Raw genomic sequence first — 27,654 nt, 5'->3', positions numbered from 1 at the left:
AACATTGGCCTCAAATACCTTGTTTTGAAATAAGTCATTTTGAGATGTGCTGTTTATTGTTTAAATGACTGCTCATTGTCCTTGCTGCTAGTGGTTTACCTGCCATATATAAGAGTTCCAGCGGGACATCTGAGATCCGCGTCATGATGCTCCGACTCCAGCTCCTGGTCCTGATGATGCTCATGTGAGTTCGGGAACAGCCAACTGCAGTGAAGCTTTCGGCATTGACCTCTAAAACGTCATACTATGATAAAAGGTTAGCCTTACTTAGATATATCATTGTGATGTGTTGACGATCATTTGCTTTTGCTAATAAGACAAACATACTTCCAAATGTAAGGTGATCCTAATAGTTGACTGGTCCGTGCATTCACAGAAGCAGCCTTTATCCAGTCTGCCATCCCGGAAGCAGAGGAATTTGGGGGTTGGGTTAGAGAAACATAGCAGCTCCGCGTGCGGTAGAGAAAGACCGCACGGATACAAACACTCACACCGCGTAACAAAATACCGAAGACGTGACCTCAAACTACACGGATACAACCACCATAAACATCGCTTCGGAGTGGATAAGCGGCAAAGACAGTAGTCTCGGGTGGGACAGAGGGTGAGAAAGCAAGACCGCATCGCCTGTGTTTTTGAGTGTGCATTTATTTATTAAGTCCTCTGCTCGCACAGGTGTACACCGATGACCGAGAAGGAATCAAACGACCTCGTTTATTATGGATAAGGTTATGCTGTTGTAGCCTACACGACCCCCTTATTTCCCAAGCTAGGCCATTCCTTTGGCGAACTATGCGGGTTGGTCGGGATGTGCACTGCATGTGATGGGGAGAAATTTGAGGACATAGGCCAGCCAGCTAGACTAAAATATGTATTCGTGATGGTAGGCTTAACTACAGATACAATCCCTGCCCGGCCAAACCGATAGCAATGTCGGAGAGGCAGGAGAAGGACCGGGCCCGTGAAAAATAATGGTGCGGCAGCGAGAATCCCGCTGTTTCATCCTCTCCTGTCAAATGGATGTTGCCTGTCATTGATACAATGTGTCAATAGTTGATGTAGCCTCGTCATCACGGACTGCACGCCACTCTTGAGGATACTCATCTGTTACTATGTCGCGTAGGCTATTGATAGCCTACAGCTATAATTTCCATATAGCTATCTCATTGACTTCATATCTATCTGTTTATAGCTATAACAGGGTCAAATTATAGTCCTATGCCTTGTGAATGTGATTTGGGAAGGTGGGCTAAGCCAACAATTTTCAGCTCCCATTCGAGTTGTCTCACCTAGGCTACTTCCATTCAAGCTCTACTTTACTAGGTCTAATGTAAACAGAATACGTATTGCTCTGTCTGTGTCTGATACATAGTCTATTGACTCTTTGCTCATGGAAGTGAGTCAGCCTGAGGGATTGCAACTCACTGAGTGCATGTGGTTATTTCAAGTCTTTTAGCTGCCCCCCAGGCAGTGGTTTGGTGTCACAATCCAGATGAACAGGAGAGGCAGTTAATTATGGAAGCCTCCTCTATTCAAATGTCAGCAGCCTGACAAGTTTGTTCGCGTGGCCCGGAGGTGAACTAGGACCCACTGATCTGAGGCACTGGAATCCTCTGCCTGTATAGTCATTGAGGCTGGCAGGACACAGTGGGATACTGTACTGATACACTCGCTCTGTCATCTCGTTGGGGAACGTTTAGTTGTCTCAGAAAATCCTTAGGACTGTTTTGTTTGAAGTTTTTCTGAACAAAACAACTCCATACAGCAAGGCAGAAGGAGATGAATACTAAATGAGATTAATGGCTGCAGAAAAAATGATGACCGACTGCAGACTTCACACTCACAGGAGAGTAACACGTTCTTTGGAAAGCTGTCTCCATTGTTGGAATGTTACAGTAGGACCAGTGTGAGGTGACCGAGGCTGAAGTGGAGGAGACAAGGCAATGTGTGAACACACACTGAGGTGATGACAGCATGGAAGAAGGAGAGAGCATTGTGCTATATCAGTCAGGCTCCCTGCTTAGTCATATGCTGAATATGGAATCATATCACACTCTGACCTCTTCTCGCCCTGCTGCTATCATACCGACCAGAATAACCTCAGGCTATGGATACACACAGAGAACTGGTTATAGCTGTTTTACCACCAAATAACCTCTAACTTCCCTGTTTTGGTGGAGATCTCCACTGTCTATCAACTGGTTGGGGTAGCTGTTGTCTGGGGTGACCAGAAGGAGAAAAATGGACTATGAGATGTAGCTTTAATCTGCTGAGGTATGGATGGAAGGTCCAGGGGGTATGGTTGACACTGAACACCTGGTATAGTGAGTTCAGCCTGGTTTACTACTGCTCATTTGCAAGTGGTGTCAATGGATTGGCTTTGTTCTGTAAGCAGTTACCATGCAAATGTCCATGTGAGCAGCTCAGCGCTATGGCCAGAGTGGTTTTAGGATGGTTGTAGTACTGAAGTATAGTGTGTACATGCAGTGTTCTAAGAAAGGTAGCCTAAAAGAGAAACTTAATCATTGTATAGTGTTACCTGGCCAAATGAGTACATTTGTTGCATTCCTAGGAACCTCACTCACTCTCCCTAGCCTGGTACCCGGTCTTTTTGTGCTGTCCTGCCAACTCCTATGATCATTGTCAGTCCAAAGACCATAGCAGTTGGCAAGACGGCACAAACATATCTGGGACCAGGCTTCAGTACATACTCACTGGCCTTGCCCGGATTCCAGGGCAGAAGACTTCCTGTCCGAGTCCTGATAAGCCAGTAGGGTGAAGTTACCCCTAGATGCTGATCTTGTGTCAGTTTTGCATTTCCTCCACAAATGGTTAGAAGTGGGAGAGGGGAAGCTGATCCTAAATCTTTACAGAGGGGAAACGTCACCCTGGAGCCCTGTTAACAGGAAGTCAGGGGCATTGAGTTAATCAGAGGAGGTAAACATGGCTACCTCCCAAATGGCACTCTATTCTCTATGTAGCGCAGTACTTTCTACCTCGGCACATAGGGCTCTGGACTAAAGTAGTGCACCATATAGGGGATAGGGTGCCATTTGGGTCACAGGTCATGACGCAGGGTTCTGAGGAAGAGGAAAAGGAGGGAACATTCCACACATTCAGGAGTAGTGGGGCACTGGGAATGTGTTCGATGTCATAGACTGTAGTGATAGGGAACTGGGCTACATTATCATAGACTGTAGTGATAGGGAACTGGGCTACATTATCATAGACTGTAGTGATAGGGAACTGGGCTACATTATCATAGACTGTAGTGATAGGGAACTGGGCTACATTATCATAGACTGTAGTGATAGGGAACTGGGCTACATTATCATAGACTGTAGTGATAGGGAACTGGGCTACATTGTCATAGACTGTAGTGATAGGGAACTGGGCTACATTATCATAGACTGTAGTGATAGGGAACTGGGCTACATTATCATAGACTGTAGTGATAGGGAACTGGGCTACATTATCATAGACTGTAGTGATAGGGAACTGGGCTACATTATCATAGACTGTAGTGATAGGGAACTGGGCTACATTATCATAGACTGTAGTGATAGGGAACTGGGCTATATTATCATAGACTGTAGTGATAGGGAACTGGGCTACATTATCATAGACTGTAGTGATAGGGAACTGGGCTACATTATCATAGACTGTAGTGATAGGGAACTGGGCTACATTATCATAGACTGTAGTGATAGGGAACTGGGCTACATTGTCATAGACTGTAGTGATAGGGAACTGGGCTACATTATCATAGACTGTAGTGATAGGGAACTGGGCTACATTATCATAGACTGTAGTGATAGGGAACTGGGCTACATTATCATAGACTGTAGTGATAGGGAACTGGGCTACATTATCATAGACTGTAGTGATAGGGAACTGGGCTACATTATCATAGACTGTAGTGATAGGGAACTGGGCTACATTATCATAGGGTCGCACAGAGGAACTTACACAGTATGGAGTAACACTGATATGCCAGTAGCGCTAGTGGCCAATTCCAGTCATAGCAGAAAGATTGACTGGAGTGAACAGCAAAATGGTTTTGTTTACAGTCCTTGTGTAGTCTCTTTCATCAGCCACTGTGAAAGCTATGAGCCTGGCATGTGACCAGTCATAGTAGTCTCTTTCATCAGCCACTGTGAAAGCTATGAGTCTGGCATGAGACCAGTCATAGTAGTCTCTTTCATCAGCCACTGTGAAAGCTATGAGTCTGGCACATGAGACCAGTCATAGTAGTCTCTTTCATCAGCCACTGTGATAGCTATAAGTCTGGCACGTGAGACCAGTCATAGTAGTCTCTTTCATCAGTCACTGTGAAAGCTATGAGTCTGGCACATGAGACCAGTCATAGTGTAGTCTCTTTCATCAGCCACTGTGAAAGCTATGAGTCTGGCACATGAGACCAGTCATAGTGTAGTCTCTTTCATCATCCGCTGTGAAAGCTATGAGTCTGTGAAAGCTATGAGTCTGGCACATGAGACCAGTCATAGTGTAGTCTCTTTCATCAGCCACTGTGAAAGCTATGAGTCTGGCACATGAGACCAGTCATAGTGTAGTCTCTTTCATCAGCCACTGTGAAAGCTATGAGTCTGGCACATGAGACCAGTCATAGTCTAGTCTCTTTCATCATCCGCTGTGAAAGCTATGAGTCTGGCACGTGAGACCAGACAGTGCACAGTTGTGACATGTTGAGAATAGCCATAGATGCTGACATCTGTTAGCTCCTAATAACAGACTAGGGTTTCACATAGAATGATTGACCAGGTTTGTGTAGTGTGTGTGTGTGTGTTTATTCAAGGTGGGGGACACACTTGCACACACACGCCTACACTAACAGAGCCAAGTGTGTGAGTCAAGATAGTTGACGTGGCATAGGGAAACACTAACTGTGAATCTTTGTTACATGCCAGGGTTGACTTGTCGGGGTAAGAACACACTAATACTATACAAACATCACAGTGTAACTTGAGTACAAATGTCTGTCACGGCCTTTAAATGAAAGCTCAAACTGTCAGAGAGTTAGCTTTGCCGTGTTAGATTGTATAACGATTATATACGTTGCCTTCACAAAGTATTCACACCCCTCCATTTATGTTATAGCCGGAATTAAAAATGAATCAAATAATATTTTTCACACCCATCTACACACATTAATAATGACAACGTGAGAACATGTTTTTAGAAATGTTAGGAAATTAAGAGCTTTGCACACCTGGATTGTACAATATTTGCACATTATTCTTTTAAAAATTCTTCAAGCTCTGTCAAGTTGGTTGTTGATCATTGCTAGACAGCCATTTTCAATTCTTGCCATAGATTTTGAAGTAAATTTGAGTCAAAACTGTAACTAGGCAACATTGAAACATTCAATATCGTCTTGGTAAGCAACTCCATTGTATATTTGACCTTGTGTTTTAAGATATTGTCCTGCTGAAAAGTGAACTTGTCTCCCAGTGTCTGTTGGAAAGCAGACTGAACCAGGTTTTCCTCTAGGATCTTGCCTGTGCTTAGCTCTATTTGTTTCTTTTCATACAAAAAAATCAAGATTCTCTGGTCTGATTGAACTCTTTGGCCTGAATGTCAAGCGTCACGTCTGGAGGAAACCTGGCACCATCCCTACGGTGAAGCATGGTGGTGGCAGCATCATGCTGTGGGTATGTTTTTCAGTGGCAGGGACTGGGAGACTAGTTTGGAACGAGGGAAAGATGAACGGAGCAAAGTACACAGAGATCCTAGATGAGAACCTGCTCAGGACCTCCAACTGGGGCAAGGGTTCACCATCCAACAGGACAACGACCTTAAGCGTACAGCCAAAACAACGCATGGGAGAATCTCCCCAAATATAGGTATGTCAAGCTTGTAGCGTCATACCCAAGAAGAATCGAAGCGGTAATCGCTGCCAAAGGTGCTTCAACAAAGTACTTAGTAAAGGTTCTGAAAACTTATGTAAATCAAATTGTATTTGTCACATACACATGTTTAGCAGATGTTATTGCAGGTGTAGCGAAATGCTTGTGTTTCTAGATCCAACAGTGCAGTAGTATCTAACAATTCACAACAATACACACAATACGCACAACCTAGGTAAAATAATGGAATTAAGGAATATGTAAATGTGATATTTCAGTTTTTATTTTTAATAAATTAGCTAACATTTATAAAAACCTGTTTTTGCTTTGTCATTATGGGGTATTGTGTATAGGTTGATGAGGGGGATAAACAATTTAATACATTTTAGAATAAGGCTGTAACGTAACAAAATGGAGAAAAAGTCAAGGGGTCTGAATACTTTCCGAAGGCACTGTATATATATGATTTGTTCATTTGAATAGGCAAATGTCATACTGTAAAACACTAGTCCTCCATTCTGACCTGATTCTGTCTCTCTCCATCCCTGTCCCCCTCTCTCACCTTTCCTCCTCCCCCCACCCCAGAGGATGGGCGCAGAGTCCTGGTGTCGGTGTAGATGTCTCTCGGTCGGCTCTTGCGACGCGCCTCCTCCAAGGCCTCGGACCTCCTGACCTTTAACCCAGGGTCGGCGGGGTCGCGGAATGGCTTGGACGGAGAGATCATCTTCTCCAAGAACAATGTGTGTGTGCACCCTGCCGAGCCCCTGCCGGGCCTGCCCGAACACCACCCAGGTACAGTATATAGCTGTCTAAGAGTCCCCTACATAAGGGTCCTATTCATTAGGGCACACCGTAGCGAACGTCTTTGCAACGGAGAAGAGCATTTCTTATCGGACAAGTTCAGGCAGTCCATTCCTGTTTCAGTCCGTTTTTTTGCATTTGGTGCCTAATACATACAACCCTGGGGTGTATCCAGTGAGCGGAACTATTCTGAACATCACAGACATGTAATGAATAGCACTAACACGATTCCCTATTCTATCTGACCAACAATCATATTTGTTCTACACCATACATTTCTATCTGAATGTTCTGTAACATTACATCCTCCTGAACAGGCCCCAGCTATGACTATAGCGTTCACCTATTCCTCTGCTGTTCTTCTCTTCCCAGTGTGTCCTATAGTGTCTCTCTCTCTTTCCGCCATGTACAGATGAACTCTCACCTGAGAGATATGAGACTGTATGGTTCATTGTCTTTCGTCTCTGCATTTCCTTGTTTGTTCACGAGTCAGATCTCCTTACCTTCTTTTCAGGTTATTTCCTCTTTGTCTCACTTGTTTTGTGTCATACCTAGTAATGTTTCCACGTACAGTATGCCACTGCTTTGCCACCTTTTCCATCATGGTATGGTATGTTAGCTATGAACAGTATGTTTGTGTATCAACTTATTAAGGTTATAGATGTCTAATCTATTATAGTTCTCAGGCCAAAATCTTTTCCCCATGAACCATAAGTCAGATTGACTCCAGGTTTGGTATATCTATCTATCTGACTTCTGGTTCATGGGAAGAAGGTTTTGTCCTGAGGAGAACTGACTTGGTTCAGGCATCCTTTTCTCTTATAGTGTGATCTTCTCAGGTGACTTCGGTGCTTGTGTTTTCTTGTGTGTGTCCTCTCTTTCTCAACCTGTCTCCAAACCTCTGATGATATGATCTCATCAGGGTGAGTGTGTGTGTTCTTGTTTGTGTTCTTGTCCACATGTCTGTGTTCCTGTGTGTTTGCGGCCATGTTTCTCGATCTCTCTCATGACTCCCTTCTCTCCCCAGGGTACCTGTGTGTGCACATGGAGAAGGATGAGAGCCTGGGAACCACTCTGATCCTAACCTGGGTTCCCAACTCCCGCATCCAGAGACAGGACGAGGAGGCACTGCGTTACATCACCCCAGAGAGCTCACCTGTCCGCAGGAACGCTCGGCGCAGGCCCCGCAGGTAGAGTGGGGAGAGGGGAACGTAATGGACTTCTGTTGGTAGTGATATTGCAATAACTGGTGTTATCGTGAAAACGGCTTGTATCGCGGTAACAGGTTTTATTGCAGTAACTAGTTTTATTGTGATAACTGCTTGTATCCTGACAACTGAGCCTGAACTTTTGTAATTTAGGTGAACACTGTTTCCGGATGGTGCTTCATTTCCATCTGGTCTTATCTAACTGAATTTCATCCTCTGAAAAACATATTTTACGGTAACACTGTAATGTTAATCCTACCTGCAGGCCCCACTCCCGACACCCTCCTGCCCAGGAGGAAGATGAGGACCGGGAGGAGGAGGAGAGGATCGGGAACGGAACTTGGAATGGAGGGGGCCTGGGTCTGGAGGCCAGCATAGAGCCCCCTCGTCCCCAGCAGCAGCAGTCCCAGTCTGGGGGGGATGAGGGGGATGAGGGGTCCTGTGAGCTGTCGGCTGACGAGGTGAGCAGGGACAGCACCATGGGCTCGGACTCGGACACCACCTTCTCCTCACCCTTCTGCCTGTCGCCCGTCAGCGAGTCCCTCTTTGAGAGCAGCGGCTCTGTGTTCCTGGACAATGAGAGCAGGTGAGCTGGGAGGGGATGGGTTTGTGTGTGTGGATAATACAGACCTTGGTTCAAATTGTAATTTTAATAATTTCAAATACTTTATCAGGGCTTGATTGAGTTTGCATGCTGTCATTAAACCAATAGAAAAAGTCAGGCTAATGCAAATACTAAAAGTATTTCAAAGATTTCAGTATTTGAATGCAGGTCTGTTATGTGTGCACGTATTTGTTTGTGACTTGTGTTTGACATGGATACGAATAGGGTGTTTTGGTGAGAAAAATGAAAGTTATTATCAGTTGGAGTTTGTGTGAATTATCTATGCGAGGTAGCTATTGATATGCAGGGCGCAAATGGAGCTGTAGTTTCCATGGTATTTATAATTTATGTATGTATTGAATCCAGTCTCTGTCAGTTCAGACGCTGAATATTGGTGTCTTATCTCGCAGTGGAGACATATTGAAATAGTTTAAGCTTAGAAGCACATGACAAATGCTTTTCCAATTATTTGGGTAGAGAAGCATCCAACTTGTTAAATACATATTTGAAACTGACTGCCTGAATCCCAACAAGAACCTGCAACCATTTGCATAAATATTCTATGTATATTTTAGGTAACTGGCAATTTGATCGTTTCCCCACCACTTTATAAAAGAGTTTAAAAAAGAGGGCGAGAGAGAGCAGCAACAGTTGTCCGTTTTTAAAGGCTATAACCTTGAATAATGTTGAACCCACACTCCAAATGCCAGTTTCTCACCTCACAAGACAGAATTTCTCACCAGATCAAGGTAGTTGTAATAGGCCAAACCTACCACATGGTGGAGCCACAGAGAAGAGCATAAGTACTCTTACTGTCATTGTGGGAGGTTCACACTTCAAAAAACATTTTTAAAATGAAACCTTTATTTAACTAGGCAGGTCTGTAAATGAGAATTTGTTCTTAACTATTACTGCCTCCCAAGGCTGGATGTGTGCACTCTGTAGGGAGAGAAAGGGCTGTTAAAGCAGATAATTACAAGGTTATGGTAATATCCTGTAGATGTAGGTTCTTATTGGCAACATGGGCCAAAACACACACATTGTCCTTCGCTAAATCAATCCAATTAAAGCAGCTTAGTTAGCAGTTAGGAGTTAGCAGTTAGCACACACATTCATTATATGGTCCATGCAGGAATTCTACCGACAGCCTTGGTGTTGCCAACACTCTGCTCCAACCAACTAAACCATCTGGACTAAACCACTATCATGTTGCTGTACTGACCTTATGGCCATTCTCCTTTATACATCCCTCAGAGGTCGTTTCCACACAGAGGTATTTGGCCAGAAACACAGCCCAGGATGAGGGAGTTTGACGTGTGTGTGTGTGTGTGTCCATTTAACACTGTAAGTGCAGTTAGTGTGTGACTTGGCAGCGTTCTCTTGCACTGCCTCTAACCTTTTCTTCCTCTCCCTCTCTCTTTCTCTTTTTCTTCCTTTCTCTTTTTCACTCGTTCTCTCTCTCTCTCTTTATCCTTCGCTAATGTTTCTCTTTAACCCAATCTCCATTTTTTTCTCCCTGTACTTCCTCTCCCCCTCTTCACTCCCTCTCCCTCCCTGGGTCTGTGTGAAAGTCTCTTTGATTCCTCCCTGCTCCTGGGGTTGTTGTGCTGGGCTGTGTGTCAACTGGGTGGATTAGAGGAATGGAGAGTGGTCTGGTCCGGGCCTACAGGCAGCAGCCAACCCCTCTGGAACAGCACAGCTCTCAGCTTTAATTGACACTGTTAAGGGGCCTGGGACTGGAAACATGTCACTAGGAATCATGCAGAGAGAAATAATCTGTGTGTAAGAAAGTGAGTGGGGAGAGGGAGAAAGAGGCAGTGTGTAAGAAAGCGAGAGAGTACATTGTGTGTGTGTGTGTATGTGTGTGTGTGTGTGTGTGTGTGTGTGTGCATGCATACGTGTTCACAATGCTATTATTGTTTCACACTTTTGAAACTCTCATCTATATGGTTAAGCTATTAGTGGCTCCAGTACAGCATCTACAGTTGAAGTCGGAAGTTTACAAACACTTAGGTAGGATGCCATTTTCAACCACTCCACAAATTTCTTGTTAACAAACTATAGTTTGGCAAGTCGGTTAGGACATCTACTTTGTGCATGACACAAGTAATTTTTCCAACAATTGTTTACAGACAGATTATTTCACTTATAATTCACTGTATCACAATTCCAGTGGGTCAGAAGTTTACATACACTAAGTTGACTGTGCCTTTAAACAGCTTGGGAAATTCAAGAAAATTATGTCATGGCTTTAGAAGCTTCTCTCTGATAGGCTAATTGACATCATTTGAGTCAATTGGAGGTGTACATGTGGATGTATTTCAAGGCCTACCTTCAAACTCGGTGCATCTTTGCTTGACATCATGGGAAAATCAAAAGAAATCAGCCAAGACCTCAGAAAATAAATGGTAGACCTCCAAACGCTTGAAGGTACCACATTCATCTGTACAAACAATAGTACGCAAGTATAAACACCATGGGACCACGCAGCCGTCATACCTCTCAGGAAGGAGATGCGTTCTGTCTCCTAGAGATGAACGTACTTTCAGTCCTATAGAAAATGTGTGGGCAGAACTGGAAAAGCATGTGTAAGCAAGGAGGCCTACAAACCTGACTCAGTTACACCAGTTCTGTCAGGAGAAATGGGCCAAAATTCACCCAACTTATTGTGGGAAGCAAGTGGAAGGCTACCCAAAACATTTGATCCAAGTTAAACAATTTAAAGGCAATGCTACCAAATAATAATTGAGTTTATGTAAGCGTCTGACCCACTGGGAATGTGATTAAATAAATAAAAGCTGAAATAAACAATTCTCTCATATTATTCTGACATTTCACATTCTTAAAATAAAGTGGTGATCCTAATACAGGGAATTTTTACTAGGATTAAATGTCAGGATTTGTGAAACTGAGTTTAAATGTATTTGGCTAAGGTGTATGTAAATTTCTATCTTCAACTGTATATGGCTCCAGTACAGCATCTACAGTGGGGAGAACAAGTATTTGATACACTGCCGATTTTGCAGGTTTTCCTACTTACAAAGCATGTAGAGGTCTGTAATTTTTATCATAGGTACACTTCAACTGTGAGAGACGGAATCTAAAACAAAAATCCAGAAAATCACATTGTATGATTTTTAAATAATTAATTTGCATTTTATTGCATGACATAAGTATTTGATCACCTACCAACCAGTAAGAATTCCGGCTCTCACAGACCTGTTAGTTTTTCTTTAAGAAGCCCTCCTGTTCTCCACTCATTACCTGTATTAACTGCACCTGTTTGAACTCGTTACCTGTATAAAAGACACCTGTCCACACACTCAATCAAACAGATTCCAACCTCTCCACAATGGCCAAGACCAGAGAGCTGTGTAAGGACATCAGGGATAAAATTGTAGACCTGCACAAGGCTGGGATGGGCTACAGGACAATAGGCAAGCAGCTTGGTGAGAAGGAAACAACTGTTGGCGCAATTATTAGAAAATGGAAGAAGTTCAAGATGACGGTCAATCACCCTCGGTCTGGGGCTCCATGCAAGATTTCACCTCGTGGGGCATCAATGATCATGAGGAAGGTGAGGGATCAGCCCAGAACTACACGGCAGGACCTGGTCAATGACCTGAAGAGAGCTGGGACCACAGTCTCAAAGAAAACCATTAGTAACACTACGCCGTCATGGATTAAAATCCTGCAGCGCACGCAAGGTCCCCCTGCTTAAGCCAGTGCATGTCCAGGCCTGTCTGAAGTTTGCCAATGACCATCTGGATGATCCAGAGGAGGAATGGGAGAAGGTCATGTGGTCTGATGAGACAAAAATAGAGCTTTTTGGTCTAACTCCACTCGCCGTGTTTGGAGGAAGAAGAAGTATGAGTACAACCCCAAGAACACCATCCCAACCGTGAAGCATGGAGGTGGAAACATCATTCTTTGGGGATGCTTTTCTGCAAAGGGGACAGGATGACTGCACCGTATTGAGGGGAGGATGGATGGGGCCATGTATCGCGAGATCTTGGCCAACAACCTCCTTCCCTCAGTAAGAGCATTGAAGATGGGTCGTGGCTCGGTCTTCCAGCATGACAACGACACGAAGCACACAGCCATGGCAACTAAGGAGTGGCTCCGTAAGAAGCATCTCAAGGTCCTGGAGTGGCCTAGCCAGTCTCCAGACCTGAACCCAATAGAAAATCTTTGGAGGGAGCTGAAAGTCCGTATTGCCCAGCGACAGCCCCGAAACCTGAAGGATCTGGAGAAGATCTGTAGGGAGGAGTGGGCCAAAATCCCTGCTGCAGTGTGTGCAAACCTAGTCAAGAACTACAGGAAACGTATGATCTCTGTAATTGCAAACAAAGGTTTCTGTACCAAATATTAAGTTCTGCTTTTCTGATGTATCAAATACTTATGTCATGCAATAAAATGCAAATTAATTACTTAAAAATCATACAATGTGATTTTCTGGATTTTTGTTTTAGATTCCGTCTCTCATAGTTGAAGTGTACCTATGATAAAAATTACAGACCTCTACATGCTTTGTAAGTAGGAAAACCTGCAAAATCGGCAGTGTATCAAATACTTGTTCTCCCCACTGTATATGGCTCCAGTACAGTATTCTAAACCACTGAATGTAGTGCGCCTGTAGGACAAAATTGCTATTATTTTTCTTTATCTTTAAAACTTTTAAATTCATAATGTATCAAGTATTTTTCTGCCCTGTACAATTGTTAGAATCCTTAACATAGGTAATTAAATGATAGTGAATTTCCATGCAAATGTACAGTAATATATTTATATAACATAAAAGCTATTTTTAGCTCTCTTCCTCTCCCTGCCCTCCCCAGAGTTTTGATTAGATGTTTTTATACTAATCAAAAATATGAACGCAACACGTAATGTGTTGGTCCCCTGTTTCATGAGCTGAAATACAAGATCTCAGAAATGTTCCATACGAACAAAAAGCTTTTTTCTCTCAAATGTTGTGCACGAATTTGTTTACATCCCTGTTGGTGAGCATTTCTCCTTTGTCAAGATAATCCATCCACCTGACAGGTGTGGCATATAAAGAAGCTGATTAAATAGCATGATCATTACACAGGTGCACCTTATGCTGGGGACATTTTTATTCTTCACAAAACACAAGTCTACAGATGTTTTGAGGGAGCATGCAATTGGCATGCTGACTGCAGGAATGTCCACCAGAGCTGTTGCTAGATAATTTAATGTTTATTTCTCTACTATAAGCCGCCTCCAACATTGTTTTAGAGAATTTGGCAGAGCCCAACCGGCTTCATAATCGCAGACCACGTGTAACCACGCAAGCCCAGGATCTCCACATCTGGCTTCTTCACCTGCGTGATCGTCTGAGACCAGCCACGCAGACAGCTGATGAAACTGTGGATTTGCACAACCGAAGAATTTCTGTACAAACTGTCAGAAACCGTTTGAGGGAAGCTCATCTGCGTGCTGATCAACTCTATGCGATGGAGATGTGTCGCACTGCGTGACACAAATGGTGGTCACACCAGATACTGACTGGTTTTCTGATCCACGCCCCTACATTTTCTTGAAGGTATCTGTGACCAACGGATGCATTTCTGTAGTCCAGTCATGTGAATCCATAGATTAGGGCCTAATGAATCTGTTTCAATTGACTGATTTCCTCATATGAACTGTAATTCAGTAAAATCGTTGAAATTGTTGCATATTTGTGTATTTAATTCAGATCCCCATTAGCTGTTGAAAAAGCAGCAGCCACACAACATAGACCATGACAACTTGCAGAACACTAATGTAAAGCTACATTTAGAACATCTAAAGGAAACTGTTAGTGTGTGTCTCTTCACAGTCCACGTTGTTCCTTGAGGTGTTTCATATTTCTTGCCTGAGTTACCATGTCATTTTCCCAGCCTCTGTTCTTACTTGGGGACTGTGTTTTTGAGCTGTGATAACTGGCTGAAAAGACAACTTGGTACTTTCAACACATCAGTATTTCTTACAGCGATCGACACTGATTCAGTCAATCTCTCGTCCACTCTGAGCCAGGAGCGACTGATATGCATATTATTCACATTGGCCCTCCATGTACATTTGAGGGCCAGACGTGCTGCTCTGTTCTGTGCCAGCTGCAGCTTTTCTAGCTATTTTTTTGCCGCACCTGACCGTACAACTGTTTGGTTGCATGTGATGTAAAAAAATCAGAGCATCTCTTTATCACAGACAGACCTCTCCCCATCTTTACAACAATGCAATCAATATGCTTTTCCCTTGACAGTTTACAATCAATATGCTTTGCCCTTGACAGTTTACAATCAATATGCTTTGCCCTTGACAGTTTACAATCAATATGCTTTGCCCTTGACAGTTTACAATCAATATGCTTTGCCCTTGACAGTTTACAATCAATATGCTTTGCCCTTGACAGTTTACAATCAATATGCTTTGCCCTTGACAGTTTACAATCAATATGCTTTGCCCTTGACAGTTTACAATCTAACAGAACACCAAGAAGTGTAGTCTCTTCTACTTGCTCAACAGCCACATTATTCATTGCGTTTAGGGACCATGGGGGTTGAGCCCCAGGCTCTGGTTCTCAGGGTGACGCCAGAGCTCTGTCCCTAGGGTAGAGCATCACGTAGGTGGGGAGCTTGTAGCTGTAGCTCCCCTGGCGAGGGACATGCCATTTAAACAGCTTTTCCATCAAAACATGCTGTTGACATATACTGAGTGCACTAAACATTAAGAACACCTTCCTAATATTGAGTTGCACCACCCCACCAGTATATGTCCTGGTGGCTGCCCTCAGAACAGCCTCAATTTGTCGGGGCATGGACTCTACAAGGTGTCAAGCGTTCCACAGGGATGCTGACCCATGTTGATTCCAATGCTTCCCACAGTTGTCAAATTGGCTGGATGTCATTTGGGTGGTGGACCATTCTTGATACCCACCGGAAACTGTTGTGCACTTAAATCTGTTGTCTTGCCCATTCACCCTCTGAATGCCACACATACATACAATCCATGTCTCGATTGTCTCAGAGCTTGAAAACCCTTCTTTAACCCGTCTCCTCCCCTTCATCTACACTTATTGAAGTGGATTTAACAAGTGACATCAATAAGGGGTCATAGCTTTCACCTGGATTCAGTCCATGTCATGGAAAGAGCAGGTGTTACTAATGTTTTGTGCACTCAGTGCATAGTCTATGTATAACACTGTATACATAGGCTATAGTGTAGTCGCTATAGAGAACAGCATCAGCTATTAGTGTGAACATTTAGCATTAACTAATTGAGATCCACTGATGAGGTAGATGGCATTGAAAAGCTCTCCGTAAGCACCCACTGTTATGTTACTGTAAGCTATCTTCACTTCATTGATTAAGTAGACGACATTTTAAACAGGCCCATGTTCAACACCTTCTGTTGATGCTGATTAGTTAACTGGAAAGACCATAGAGACAGTTAGCTTAGCAATATCTCTGACAGTTACAGTAGTTAGCATGTAGCGCAGTTAAAATATTCCTTTGAGACAATGTTTTAATCAATCAAATGTTGTCAGGTTATATTCAAGCAGACCATTAAGTGTGAGACTTGGTTTCTGTATGTTCTCTCTGCACCTCAATGTAATACAATAGGCCTATGACTCAGACTTGGGTTCAAATACTTTAAAAAATAATTTCAAATGCTTCTGCCGGGCTTGATTGAGTGGCTCCGATAGAAAAGTCCCAAATCTGCAAAGCCCACTCACCTGGCACTCCAGACAGGCTAAAGCAAAGGCTCAAAATATTTGAAAGATTTCAAATAGTATTTGAACCCAGGTTTGCTATGACTAGGTTTATATTGAGACAGACAGAATCTCCCCACTTCTCTGTGCTGTAGTGTCCCAGAACTGGGACCGTGTTCATGATTTGATACATGATCCAGAGGGCAGTGAATCTGACCAATGAGGGGAGACCTTGCTGTCTCTGTGGATCTCACATTATTTTCCCATATACAGGTATGTGACGACCCGAGACATGATCAATTCACAACCATTGATTTAGTTTGAAACTGACCAGCTCTGGCTCCTCTCATGGGACCAATAGGCTGTTTGTATTTATTATGGACTTATAGATATACTGTTCCATCAGCATACAAGGAAACAGCATTTAAATGTACATGTTTTTCCATATTATTGACTTGTGTTTACCTGCCCCATTTGCAATTAATACATCACTGTGCTTCTCTGGTCTCGCTCTCCGAGACGTGTCTTGGGGTGTGTTTTGTTTTTTAATTGTTTGATTTACCCCCTTACCCAGTTGTGTGTGTGTTAACGCAGTTGTGGAACCCCCAGCTCAGGTTACAGTGTGGGGAAAACAGTGGCCGTGGGGGAAAGACTGGGGAATTGGAAGGCAGACGCTGTGATTTGTGTGTGTGTGCACAGTTTCTGTTGTATGCACTGTGTGTGTGTGACGTGCGTGGTTCCCCCCACAGTAACCGCCATGCATTCTTCTCATTCTCTGTCCCATGGTGTAAGCCAGAACAATCTCAGGACATTAAACAAGAGACCACAACAGGGCAGTAAATAGACTCCTGATATTCAACACTAGTCACAGGCAGTACATAGCCCTCCGGACCCTGTTTGCCATATCTATGCTTATGTGTTGTTAGAATTACATCTGTGTGCAATGCAATGATTCTCCAAAATCATGGTCCCATCAGTTTCCCTTAGACGCTGATCTAAGGTCTGTTTTTCATTTAGCCAGTAATAGTTGTGGGTGTAAGTTAATCTGATCCTATAACCAACTCAACTTCTCCCCGCTCATTTTCTCAGGGAGCTGTGTGATGAGTCCATGACCCATTCGGCTAGCTCCGCCTCCAGCCTGGACAGCCACGCTCCCTCTGAGAACAACAGCCAATCACAGGGCATGCGGTGGGAGGAACAGCAGAAGGTGCTGGCGTTGGAGCAGCTGGGGGGAGTGTTCCGGGTCGACCTGGGTCACATGAGGTCGCTCCGCCTCTTCTTCAGGTCAGCCAGGGGTCATGGGGGGGGGGTCATGATGTCTGGATATTTTATGACCTCAGGAACTTTACTCTCATAACAACTCAATCCAGGAAATGTTTCTGAAATTCTTCTCCAACAGAGTTTGCTGTATATGTTATAAGCCATGTTTTAGCAGTGCAGGAACATTGTATGTGTATTTCTTTCAGCCAGTGTTTCTGTATGTTTGAATGGAATGTTGTGATTCCAGTGATGAGGCGTGTAACAGTGGTCAGCTGGTGATCGCCAGCAGGGAGAGCCAGTATAAGGTCCTCCACTTCCACCACGCAGGTCTGGACAAGCTAGCTGAGGTCTTTCAACAGTGGAAGTGCTGCAGAGAGACCCAGCTCAAAGACCAGGTGAGACATGTTAGCATTGGGGCTAGATATCATGTTCCTACAGTGTTAGCATTGTGGCTAGATACCATGTTATTTCAGTGTTAGCATAATGGCTAGTTCCTTTATCTCTCGCTCTCTGCCCCACACCCATCTGTCTCGCTCTCTCTCTGCCCTCCACCTATCGATCTCTTTCTCCTCCCTCTCTCTTCCAGGTAGTGGATGAGAAGTCATGTATGCAGTTCTCCATCCGGAGGCCCACCCTGCCGTCCGCTGAGACCCACCCAGAGGAACGTCTGTACCGCCGCCTGGACGTCACCACCTGGCTCCGACACCTCAACCACAACGGACAGGTGGAGGAGGAGTACAAGCTACGCAAGGTGAGTCTGTAACTGGGATAAGACCTTGGAAGACTGACAGACTTGCTTACATTTGTATACGATCATGTGTCTCTCTATTATGCATGGGAATATTTGGGAGCAGATTTCTGAAATAAAAATGACATGGAGCTGATTTCCTGGTGTTTTTAGTCTTATGTCAAACAATGGAAATGCAAAAAAACACATTTTCTTTTTACAAAATTCTTGGGTGCCAAATAAAACCACCTGCAGCACTAATTCGGCCCATGGGCCACCAGTTGGGGAACCCTGGTGTAGTTACTGTAGCTAACATTGTTGAATTCTAGACTTCTACTACCCAGGCTGATCATGTCCTCTCTGTCCCCCCCAGGCCATCTTCTTTGGGGGCATTGACCCTTCCATCCGCGGGGAGGTGTGGCCCTTCTTACTGCACTACTACAGCTGTGACTCCTCCTCCCAGGAGAGAGAGGCCTGGAGACTGCAGAAACGCTCCGAGTACCATCACATCCAGCAGAGGAGGTAGGTGGCTGGGGGGTTTACTATAACTAATGGCTCTCCATCCAGGGGAGCTGCACTGCTGCTGACCACGTGCTGACCACGTGTGTGTGTGTGTGGGGGGTTCTATTGTGTTGTTTTCGATGAAAGAAGGACATTCATGTGGTTAAATTATACAAAGGAATAAGGTGGCACCAAGCCATATCCACACAGACACACACACCACACACACAGACACAGACACACAGACACACACACACACACACACCTTGTGGTTTCACTTTGCAAATGGAGCAATCAATAGACACAATTACAGAACGTGTTATGGGAGTGCTGGGTGTAAATTAACAGGCCTCCTGGGTAAAAACATGTAATCGCTGATCAAATCATATTCTCATATTCTATCAATATAATGACTACAGCTCGATACGCACGCAGGCACCACGCACGCAGGCGCCACGCACGCAGGCGCCACGCGCACGCAGGCGCCACGCACACGCAGGCGCCACGCACACGCAGGCGCCACGCACGCAGGCGCCACGCACCACGCACGCAGGCGCCACGCACCACGCACGCAGGCGCCACGCACCACGCACGCAGGCGCCACGCACCACGCACGCAGGCACCACGCACGCAGGCACCACGCACACACGCACCACGCACACAGGCACCACGCACCACGCACACAGGCACCACACACCACGCACGCAGGCACCACGCACCACACACCACGCACGCAGGCACCACACACCACACACTAAAAGAGAGTAAAGGGTGCAACCAGTCAGTTTATTTTAGCCTCCCAGCGTTACTTGTCTGTGTGTCTGTCCCTAATTTGAGTCATTTAGCAGACGCTTGTCCAGAGCGACTTACAGGAGCAATTAGGGTTAAGTGCCTTGATCAAGGGCACATTGGCAGATGTTTCACCTAGTCGTCTTGGATATTCGAACCAGCGACATTTTGGTTAATGGCCGTACGCTCTTAACCGCTAGGCTACCTAAGCTTCCACACAGTGTGCATGTGTGCGCAAGTGTGTGTGCACGAGTGCACAGAATTGGTATGATAATTGGCCGGTCTTCAGCGGAATGGCGTATTAACCTTTAGAATACATCAGAAGATGTAATCCAAACCAGCCAATTAGATGCTCTCTTCCTCGTGTGATGTGATGAGGCTGATGGAAAAACAGTTGACTGAGCCTCCAGGGGCCATTGGCTCATCATTAAGACCCTGGAACTACAGTCTCTGCCTTCTAAAGGTGGTGGCACCGGTAACACTCTGCTTAAAGCCTGCAGATGTAATGCATTATGATGCAGGTATAATAACTGATTAGACTTGTCATGAACATGTATGACACCCTTATAATCATCTGTTTGTGATCCTGACTAAAGACCAGCCCCTGTTAATTAAATCATTTAGTTCTATATGGAAATATAACATTAGATTATATATATAAGTCACATTTTGAAGAATCAATTATTGCTTGTTTGATTTGATGTTCTGTGCTGTAGCCAGTACTGTTGAAGATGTTAAACATGGATGATCCTGCTGGAGACTAGAGAGATGTCAATATATACCTGTTCTGAACAAACACTGGAGAGGAGAGAGATGTCAATATATACCTGTTCTGAACAAACACTGGAGAGGAGAGAGATGTCAATATATACCTGTTCTGAACAAACACTGGAGAGGAGAGAGATGTCAATATATACCTGTTCTGAACAAACACTGGAGAGGAGAGAGATGTCAATATATACCTGTTCTGAACAAACACTGGAGAGGAGAGAGATGTCAATATATACCTGTTCTGAACAAACACTGGAGAGGAGAGAGATGTCAATATATACCTGTTCTGAACAAACACTGGAGAGGAGAGAGATGTCAATATATACCTGTTCTGAACAAACACTGGAGAGGAGAGAGATGTCAATATATACCTGTTCTGAACAAACACTGGAGAGGAGAGGGTTGTGGAGAGTTGATTCAGTTTGCTCGTCTATTTTCTACAAGGTCTGATGTCTCTGTGGTCTTACATGTTAATGTTGAGTTACACGATTAGGGGATTCTGGTAGCAGGACCAGGTACAGCTGCTGACAGTTCTCCAGAAAGGGAAGAAGAGGGAGAGGCATGGAGGGAGAGCGGGGACAAGGGACTGGGAGAGAGGGATCAAGGGACTGGGAGAGAGAAGGAGTGAGGGAGGAGACGCCGAGGGAGAGGCAGACAAACACAGACCCAGAAAGTAAACAGTTGCGTGAAGTTGCATCAGGCCTAGTGTTATTGTTCCTGGCGAGGCTCAATGGAAAACAAATAGTGTTAATTAAATCCCCTCTGCTCTGCTCGTTAGGGTAGGGGTCAGGTTCTCAGCCAGAGAGTGATGGCAGGGGGTTAGGGTTAGATCATAGGTTGTTTAAGTGGTTTACAGTGCTCCAACATCCTCACCCTACCCTTTTTCTGACATCCTATCAAGGGTTAAATGAAAAGTAAATTTTTGAAGTTGAGTAACTGCCTTTCAGTTTGGTTGACATTAGTGCATAGCCCCAGTATTTAACCCAGTTTAAAACCCCTTCCTCCCCGTGTCTGTCCCTGCCATCCCCAGGTTGTCTATGAGTCCTGAGGAGCACAGTGACTTCTGGAGGAAGGTTCAGTTCACCGTGGATAAGGACGTGGTGAGAACAGACCGCAGCAACCACTTCTTCAGGGGAGAGAACAACCCCAATGTGGAGATCATGAGGTCAGGACAGATGGCTCTGTCTGGGCATTTCCCTCTTTTCTCTCTATTCTCTTACTCTCTCTGCTGTCATTATTTTTCTTTCAATCTTACACTTTCTCTCCCCTACCATTCCTCTTTCCTCTCATCTCTATCCATATCCTTTCCTCTCTGTCTTTATTCTATATTTCACTCTCTCCTCTCTTACCACTCTTTCTCACTCTTTTCCCCTCCCTTTCTTCCTCACCTTTTCAATTTCTCATCATCTTTCCTATCCCATAGTCCAGTGCACAGGAGGTAATATTGTACATGAATATCATATTCTGAACCCTGGGGGAAGCTAGCTAATGACTTTCATGCTTTATTGACTCCCAGTAAGTTGTTAGAGCACTAGTTCTGATGCATACTTACAGCTAATAGCTTCCTAAACGAGGAGCTAAAGGCTTTCAGAACCAGGCTCTTTGTTAAGTGACTCTCATGGCTGGATCTCAGTATTGGTAAAAGTAACTGGGTCAAGTAGAGTAGGGGTGGGGGAGGTTAGAACTGTCATGTATTATTATGGCCCAATATTATCTCACCACTTTTCATATTTGTCTTATTCATTCGCTTACTCTGTTTTAATGCCATAGTGTTAATTAGCTTTAAGTTCCTCTGTGTCCACATCACTAAGGAATGATCATGGTCCACACACTCCAACACAGTCGTGAAGGCACAACAACACCTCTTCCCCCTCAGGAGGCTGAAAACATTTGGCAGGGACCTTCAGATCGTTATAAAGTTCTACAGCTGCACCATTGAGAGCATCTTGACTGGCTGCATCACCGCTTGGTTTGGCAACTGCTTGGCATCCGACCGCAACGCTCTACAGAGGGTAGTGTGTACGGCCCAGTACATCACTGGGGCCAAGCTTCCTGCCATTAATAAGGACCTCTATACCAGGCGGTGTCAAAGGAAGGCCCTAACAATTGTCAGACTCCAGCCACCCAAGTCATAGACTGTTCTCTTTGCTACCGAACGGAAAGCGGTACCGATGCACCAATTCTGGAACCAACATGACCCTGAACAGCTTCTACCCCCAAACCATAAGACTGCTAAATAGTTAGTCTGGGTAGCTATTGGTTAACTATTTAACTATCTTCATTGACCCTTTTTGCCTTAACTCTTTTGATTCATCGCGTACACTGCTGTTACTGTTTATTATCGATCCTGTTACCTATTATTTCTGCATTTTTCTCTGAATAGTTGGGATGAGAAGTAAGCATTTCACTGTTGGTTTACACCTGTTGTTTACAAAGCATGTGAAAAATTCAATTTGATTTGATCTAATTGATTGTTTTAACGACAGTGTCTAAACATCTATATGACCTGTTGGTTAGTGTGATGGGTTAGTATGAATTTGTATGTATGACTTGGTATGAGGTAATATGTATGACTTGGTATGAGGTAATATGTATGACTTGGTATGAGGTAATATGTATGACTTGGTATGAGGTGATATGTATGACTTGGTATGAGGTAATATGTATGACTTGGTATGAGGTAATATGTATGACTTGGTATGAGGTAATATGTATGACTTGGTATGAGGTAATATGTATGACTTGGTATGAGGTGACTGATCTGTTGATATTGTCTGTGGTGGTGTTCCTCCCTTCCTCCAGGTGTGTGCTGCTGAACTACGCCGTGTTCAACCCAGAGATGGGCTACTGCCAGGGCATGTCTGACCTGGTGGCTCCCCTGCTGACCGAGGTGCAGGACGAGAGTGACACGTTCTGGTGCTTCGTCGGCCTGATGGAGAACACCATCTTCATCAGCTCTCCCCGCGACGAGGACATGGAGAGACAACTGGTAAGGGGACAGAGGGACAGAACGTGTCTCTTTCTCTCCTTTTTATTACACACACTTTTCTCTCTTCTCTCTCGCTATCTGTGATTCTCGTGTTTTATTTTGTGTGTGTGTGTGGCGTTACATTCATATCCACATTAGTGCCCTAACCATCTCTCTCTCCCCCATTCCAGATGTACCTGAGGGAGCTGTTGCGTCTGATGCTGCCCCGGTTCCACCAGCACCTGACCCAGCTAGGGGAGGACGGGCTACAGCTGCTGTTCTGTCACCGCTGGATCCTACTCTGCTTCAAACGGGAGTTCCCCGACACAGAGGCCCTGCGTATGTGGGAGGCCTGCTGGGCACACTACCAGGTACACAACTTTACATCAGCATACGCACAGCAACATCATGTTGTACATGGCATTGGTGTACACAGAGCAACATCATCTTGTACATGGCATTGGTTTACACAGAGCAATATCAAACACACAACATTGGCATACATACACAAATATCAAACAATGTGTGTAATAATGTGTATTAACAACTGTGTGTAACAATGTTAGGAGTTTATAGCCTGGTATAGGTATAACCATCATTCATACAACATACTGGTTATGGACATTAGAGTTGGATGTAGACACAACCAGACACAGAAACTGTACTGTAGGCAGGCTCTCCACAGTCCAGTATAAATGTACGTTGTCAATAACACGCTATCGCTCCCTCAGACGGACTACTTCCATCTGTTTGCGTGTGTGGCCATCATCGTGCTGTACGGTGATGACGTGACGGAGCAGCAGTTAGCCACCGACCAGATGTTGCTCCACTTCAGTAACCTCTCCATGCACATGAACGGGGAGCTGGTGCTGCGCAAGGTAACGCTAGCAGTTAGCCTTAGCATGACGATGCGCTACTCCATCCAAGGCTGGGCCACTTTTCCTCATGCTATGCTAGGCTATTCTAGCATGTTATGCAACGCTAGCATTTTACCCTCCAGTTAGCATACTATGGTGGTTGCTTAATTCTTAACTCATCCCCTCAGTGTACACTCATCGACTGCGCCGAATGGATTTAAAAGGAATGGCGTTTGTAATACAACAAAGCATAATAGTCATTGTTGCTCCCCAGCCCTGAAGGAGTCTTGAAATACTTGCTGTGATCCTGCCATGTTGAGGATTTCTGAGTCATGGACGGTAGTGTGTGTCTGTCTTCTCCTCATGTTTATGGATGCCATGTTAGAACTGCTGCTGCAGCAACAGCACATTTTAGCATACAGGTGTTAGGACTGTTATAGAACCCCTATCAGATTTGATATCTCTGTGTCTGTGAACAGCTCAGCCCTATTTAGTTTAAATTAGATCACATTAATTGATTTTGGCTGCGTTAGATCATGTTCTTCCATGTCTGAAGGAGCTATTGATTTAGTCAAATGTTATTCAAATCTCCATGTTACTAAGTGTGATGCTGTTTTGCAAGTCTTGAGGTGTAGCTTCTTAGCTGCCTTCTATTTTCTCCTTTCTACGTGTTTTCCTCATGTTTAACCTTTCTCTCATACTGCCACTCCTCCAGTCCCTTGTTCTCTCATACTGCCTCCTCCAGTCCCTTGTTCTCTCATACTGCCACTCCTCCAGTCCCTTGTTCTCTCATACTGCCTCTCCTCCAGTCCCTTGTTCTCTCATACTGCCTCTCCTCCAGTCCCTTGTTCTCTCATACTGCCTCTCCTCCAGTCCCTTGTTCTCTCATACTGCCTCTCCTCCAGTCCCTTGTTCTCTCATACTGCCTCTCCTCCAGTCCCTTGTTCTCTCATACTGCCTCTCCTCCAGTCCCTTGTTCTCTCATACTGCCTCTCCTCCAGTCCCTTGTTCTCTCATACTGCCTCTCCTCCAGTCCCTTGTTCTCTCATACTGCCTCTCCTCCAGTCCCTTGTTCTCTCATACTGCCTCTCCTCCAGTCCCTTGTTCTCTCATACTGCCTCTCCTCCAGTCCATTGTTCTCTCATACTGCCTCTCCTCCAGTCCCTTGTTCTCTCATACTGCCTCTCCTCCAGTCCCTTGTTCTCTCATACTGCCTCTCCTCCAGTCCCTTGTTCTCTCATACTGCCTCTCCTCCAGTCCCTTGTTCTCTCATACTGCCTCTCCTCCAGTCCCTTGTTCTCTCATACACTGCCTCTCCTCCAGTCCCTTGTTCTCTCATACACTGCCTCTCCTCCAGTCCCTTGTTCTCTCATACACTGCCTCTCCTCCAGTCCCTTGTTCTCTCATACACTGCCTCTCCTCCAGAACCCCCTTGTTCTCTCATACACTGCCTCTCCTCCAGAACCCCCTGGTTCTCTCATACACTGCCTCTCCTCCAGAACCCCCTGGTTCTCTCATGCACTGCCTCTCCTCCAGTCCCTTGTTCTCTCATGCACTGCCTCTCCTCCAGTCCCTTGTTCTCTCATGCACTGCCTCTCCTCCAGTCCCTTGTTCTCTCACATGCTCTCTTTCTCTCCATTTCTTCTCTCCCAACCTTCCTACTACCAGGCCCGTAGTCTGCTCTACCAGTTCCGTCTGTTACCCAGAATCCCGTGCAGCCTCCATGACCTGTGTAAGCTGTGCGGTCCAGGGATGTGGGACAGTCGCTACATCCCGGCCGTGGAGTGTTCTGGGGAGCACCCCGACTCCCAGAGTTGCCCCTATGGAGGCACAGCCACCCCCCAGCCCTCGGCCTCACCGTCGCCCAACCCCACCCCACTCCCCGAGGGCAAGAGAGGCTCCAAGAGCAGAGACATCTTCATGTTTCGGAAGCAGTCCTGAGTTGAAATAGGGGGGAGACAATGGTGCTAACTATAACTGTTGAGTAAATCAGGAGCTGCAGTACCACTTTTCTGCCACTAGGATTCCCAACATACTGTATGTGCTTCTCTTCACACTCTCCCCCTTTTCACAATCCCCATCTTATTAAAGGGATTTTCCACCTGATCCTTTTGTCCGGTGTGACATGGAACACTGCCTTATAAGAATGTATATTTATTTGGAACATTCAGTACCACAGACACTTGGCACTACGGTTCCCATGAAGAAGAAGCTGCTGCTCTGCTATTGGAGGAGATTGGACAATCATCACTCTGTGTTGGACTGTAACCGTTCAGGGTCCACACTGTGGTCTAAGGTTGCTGGACTGGATTCAAGGTGACTCCAACGGTCAAATACTGACTTGAGGTGTGTTGTCGTGATTTGAACTCCATTGAAAGGTTTTCATATGCTCACAATGGAATGTTTGTGTGAAAAATGGAATGATATATTATCTCAGCATATTGCAATCAGACTGAAGCCTTTTAACACTACACACTTATAAACCTCCATCAACCAAGAGAGGAAAGCTGTCATTTCAACTGTCAGTAAGTTGAAATATTGTTACTTTTCAAATCATATATTTTTTCCGTTCCCTTCAGAGGGAGTGTATGTATCTGTGGGTTTGCGATTACAATATTTAGCAATATAGTACGATTATATCCTTGCATGAGCAACCCTTTAAGTATAGAGGGCACAACCTGTTTAGTGAATAACACAAAGCCCAAAACAGAGGTATATAGGAAACTGTTTCCACAACAAGTTTTCTACAAACATCCTTATCAGATTCCTGTTCAGAAATCTAATTTATTCTCACATTATCAGATGACACTCCCTGTCAGGCAGAAGGAAGGTGGGATTTCATTTATCTTTGATAAGAGGGGATATGAATAAATATGGCATCTATCAAAGCAATAGGGATTGAAAAATGTTTTTGGACCAGATGTAGAGTTTGTGAAAAATATGCGGTGATGGTTGTGGATATCACACCATTACCAGTCAGAGTACAGTTTGGTCAGCTAGCTACATATCGAATACGAGGCAGGATATTAGACAATGTGTTTGTAAGTTTACTTTAAGTTTGTTTTTGTTAAATAATGTCAGACAGGGCGGTTGTGTAAAAGCTCAGAGTGTTTTTGTTTTTTCATATCTAGAAACACATTGACCTCCAAGTGAATGAGCACCACCATTGTTGTCACTGCACTAAACAATATTATAATTCATTTGATTTGTTCAGCACAGCTTCAATCAAATACAATGAAATCTCAAGGTTCTTCACCTGCACCAAACAAGTGAATTTGTCCATATGAATGTATCCACTTTGTTGCTTTCTATTCTCTTGACTGTTTATTTCACGTGTGTGTGTGTGTAAACGGCAGTGACCTCCCAACATCTGGTAGTGAGTTGGGGAGCAGCCACCAATAGGCCTCCACTGACTAATCTCAATTACACAACACATCATCACAGAGAGAGAACGAAAGGGGGAGAGCGGGCGGAAGAGAACCAACCAGAGAGGAATGGCAGCTCTGTACCTGACCTGCTCCAAATACTATTTCAACTCATTTTTAATGGTTTATTTGTGGTTGAGTGAGCTTGCCTGGCTGAAT

General features: G+C 44.7%; 1 protein-coding gene across 2 annotated transcripts; it reads left to right on the top strand.

Moving 5' to 3' along the window:
* The first annotated feature begins 123 nt into the window (after window positions 1–123).
* tbc1d16 (TBC1 domain family, member 16) lies at window positions 124–27,336 on the top strand. Of its 2 annotated transcripts, none has more exons than XM_071396228.1 (13): window positions 124–256; window positions 6,453–6,659; window positions 7,696–7,858; window positions 8,142–8,462; window positions 17,287–17,481; window positions 17,705–17,852; window positions 18,044–18,208; window positions 18,558–18,706; window positions 21,276–21,410; window positions 23,048–23,234; window positions 23,405–23,584; window positions 23,945–24,091; window positions 25,739–26,146. In XM_071396228.1, exons 2-13 carry the CDS (start codon window positions 6,485–6,487, stop codon window positions 26,009–26,011), a joined length of 2,238 nt encoding a protein of 745 aa, XP_071252329.1. In that variant the 5' UTR covers window positions 124–256; window positions 6,453–6,484; the 3' UTR covers window positions 26,012–26,146. The 2 variants fall into 2 exon arrangements, with proteins under 2 accessions (XP_071252329.1, XP_071252320.1); XM_071396219.1 differs by lacking the exon at window positions 124–256 and adding an exon at window positions 414–604 and having other exon boundaries at window positions 25,739–27,336.
* Window positions 27,337–27,654: the final 318 nt, after the last annotated feature.

Source organism: Salvelinus alpinus, chromosome 1 (genome assembly GCF_045679555.1).
Source record: "Salvelinus alpinus chromosome 1, SLU_Salpinus.1, whole genome shotgun sequence".
NCBI classification, from domain to species: Eukaryota; Metazoa; Chordata; class Actinopteri; order Salmoniformes; family Salmonidae; genus Salvelinus; species Salvelinus alpinus.
Note: the sequence above shows the minus strand (reverse complement) of the source record. Positions and strands in the feature narration are given on the sequence as shown.

Excerpts from the sequence above, each read along its gene's own strand:
- tbc1d16 (XM_071396219.1), top strand. The coding sequence starts at position 6,485 with ATGTCTCTCGGTCGGCTCTTGCGACGCGCCTCCTCCAAGGCCTCGGAC. Across the intron at positions 7,859-8,141 it reads GCTCGGCGCAGGCCCCGCAG|GCCCCACTCCCGACACCCTC; the intron begins GTAGAGTGGGGA and ends TCCTACCTGCAG. Across the intron at positions 8,463-17,286 it reads TTCCTGGACAATGAGAGCAG|GGAGCTGTGTGATGAGTCCA; the intron begins GTGAGCTGGGAG and ends TCATTTTCTCAG.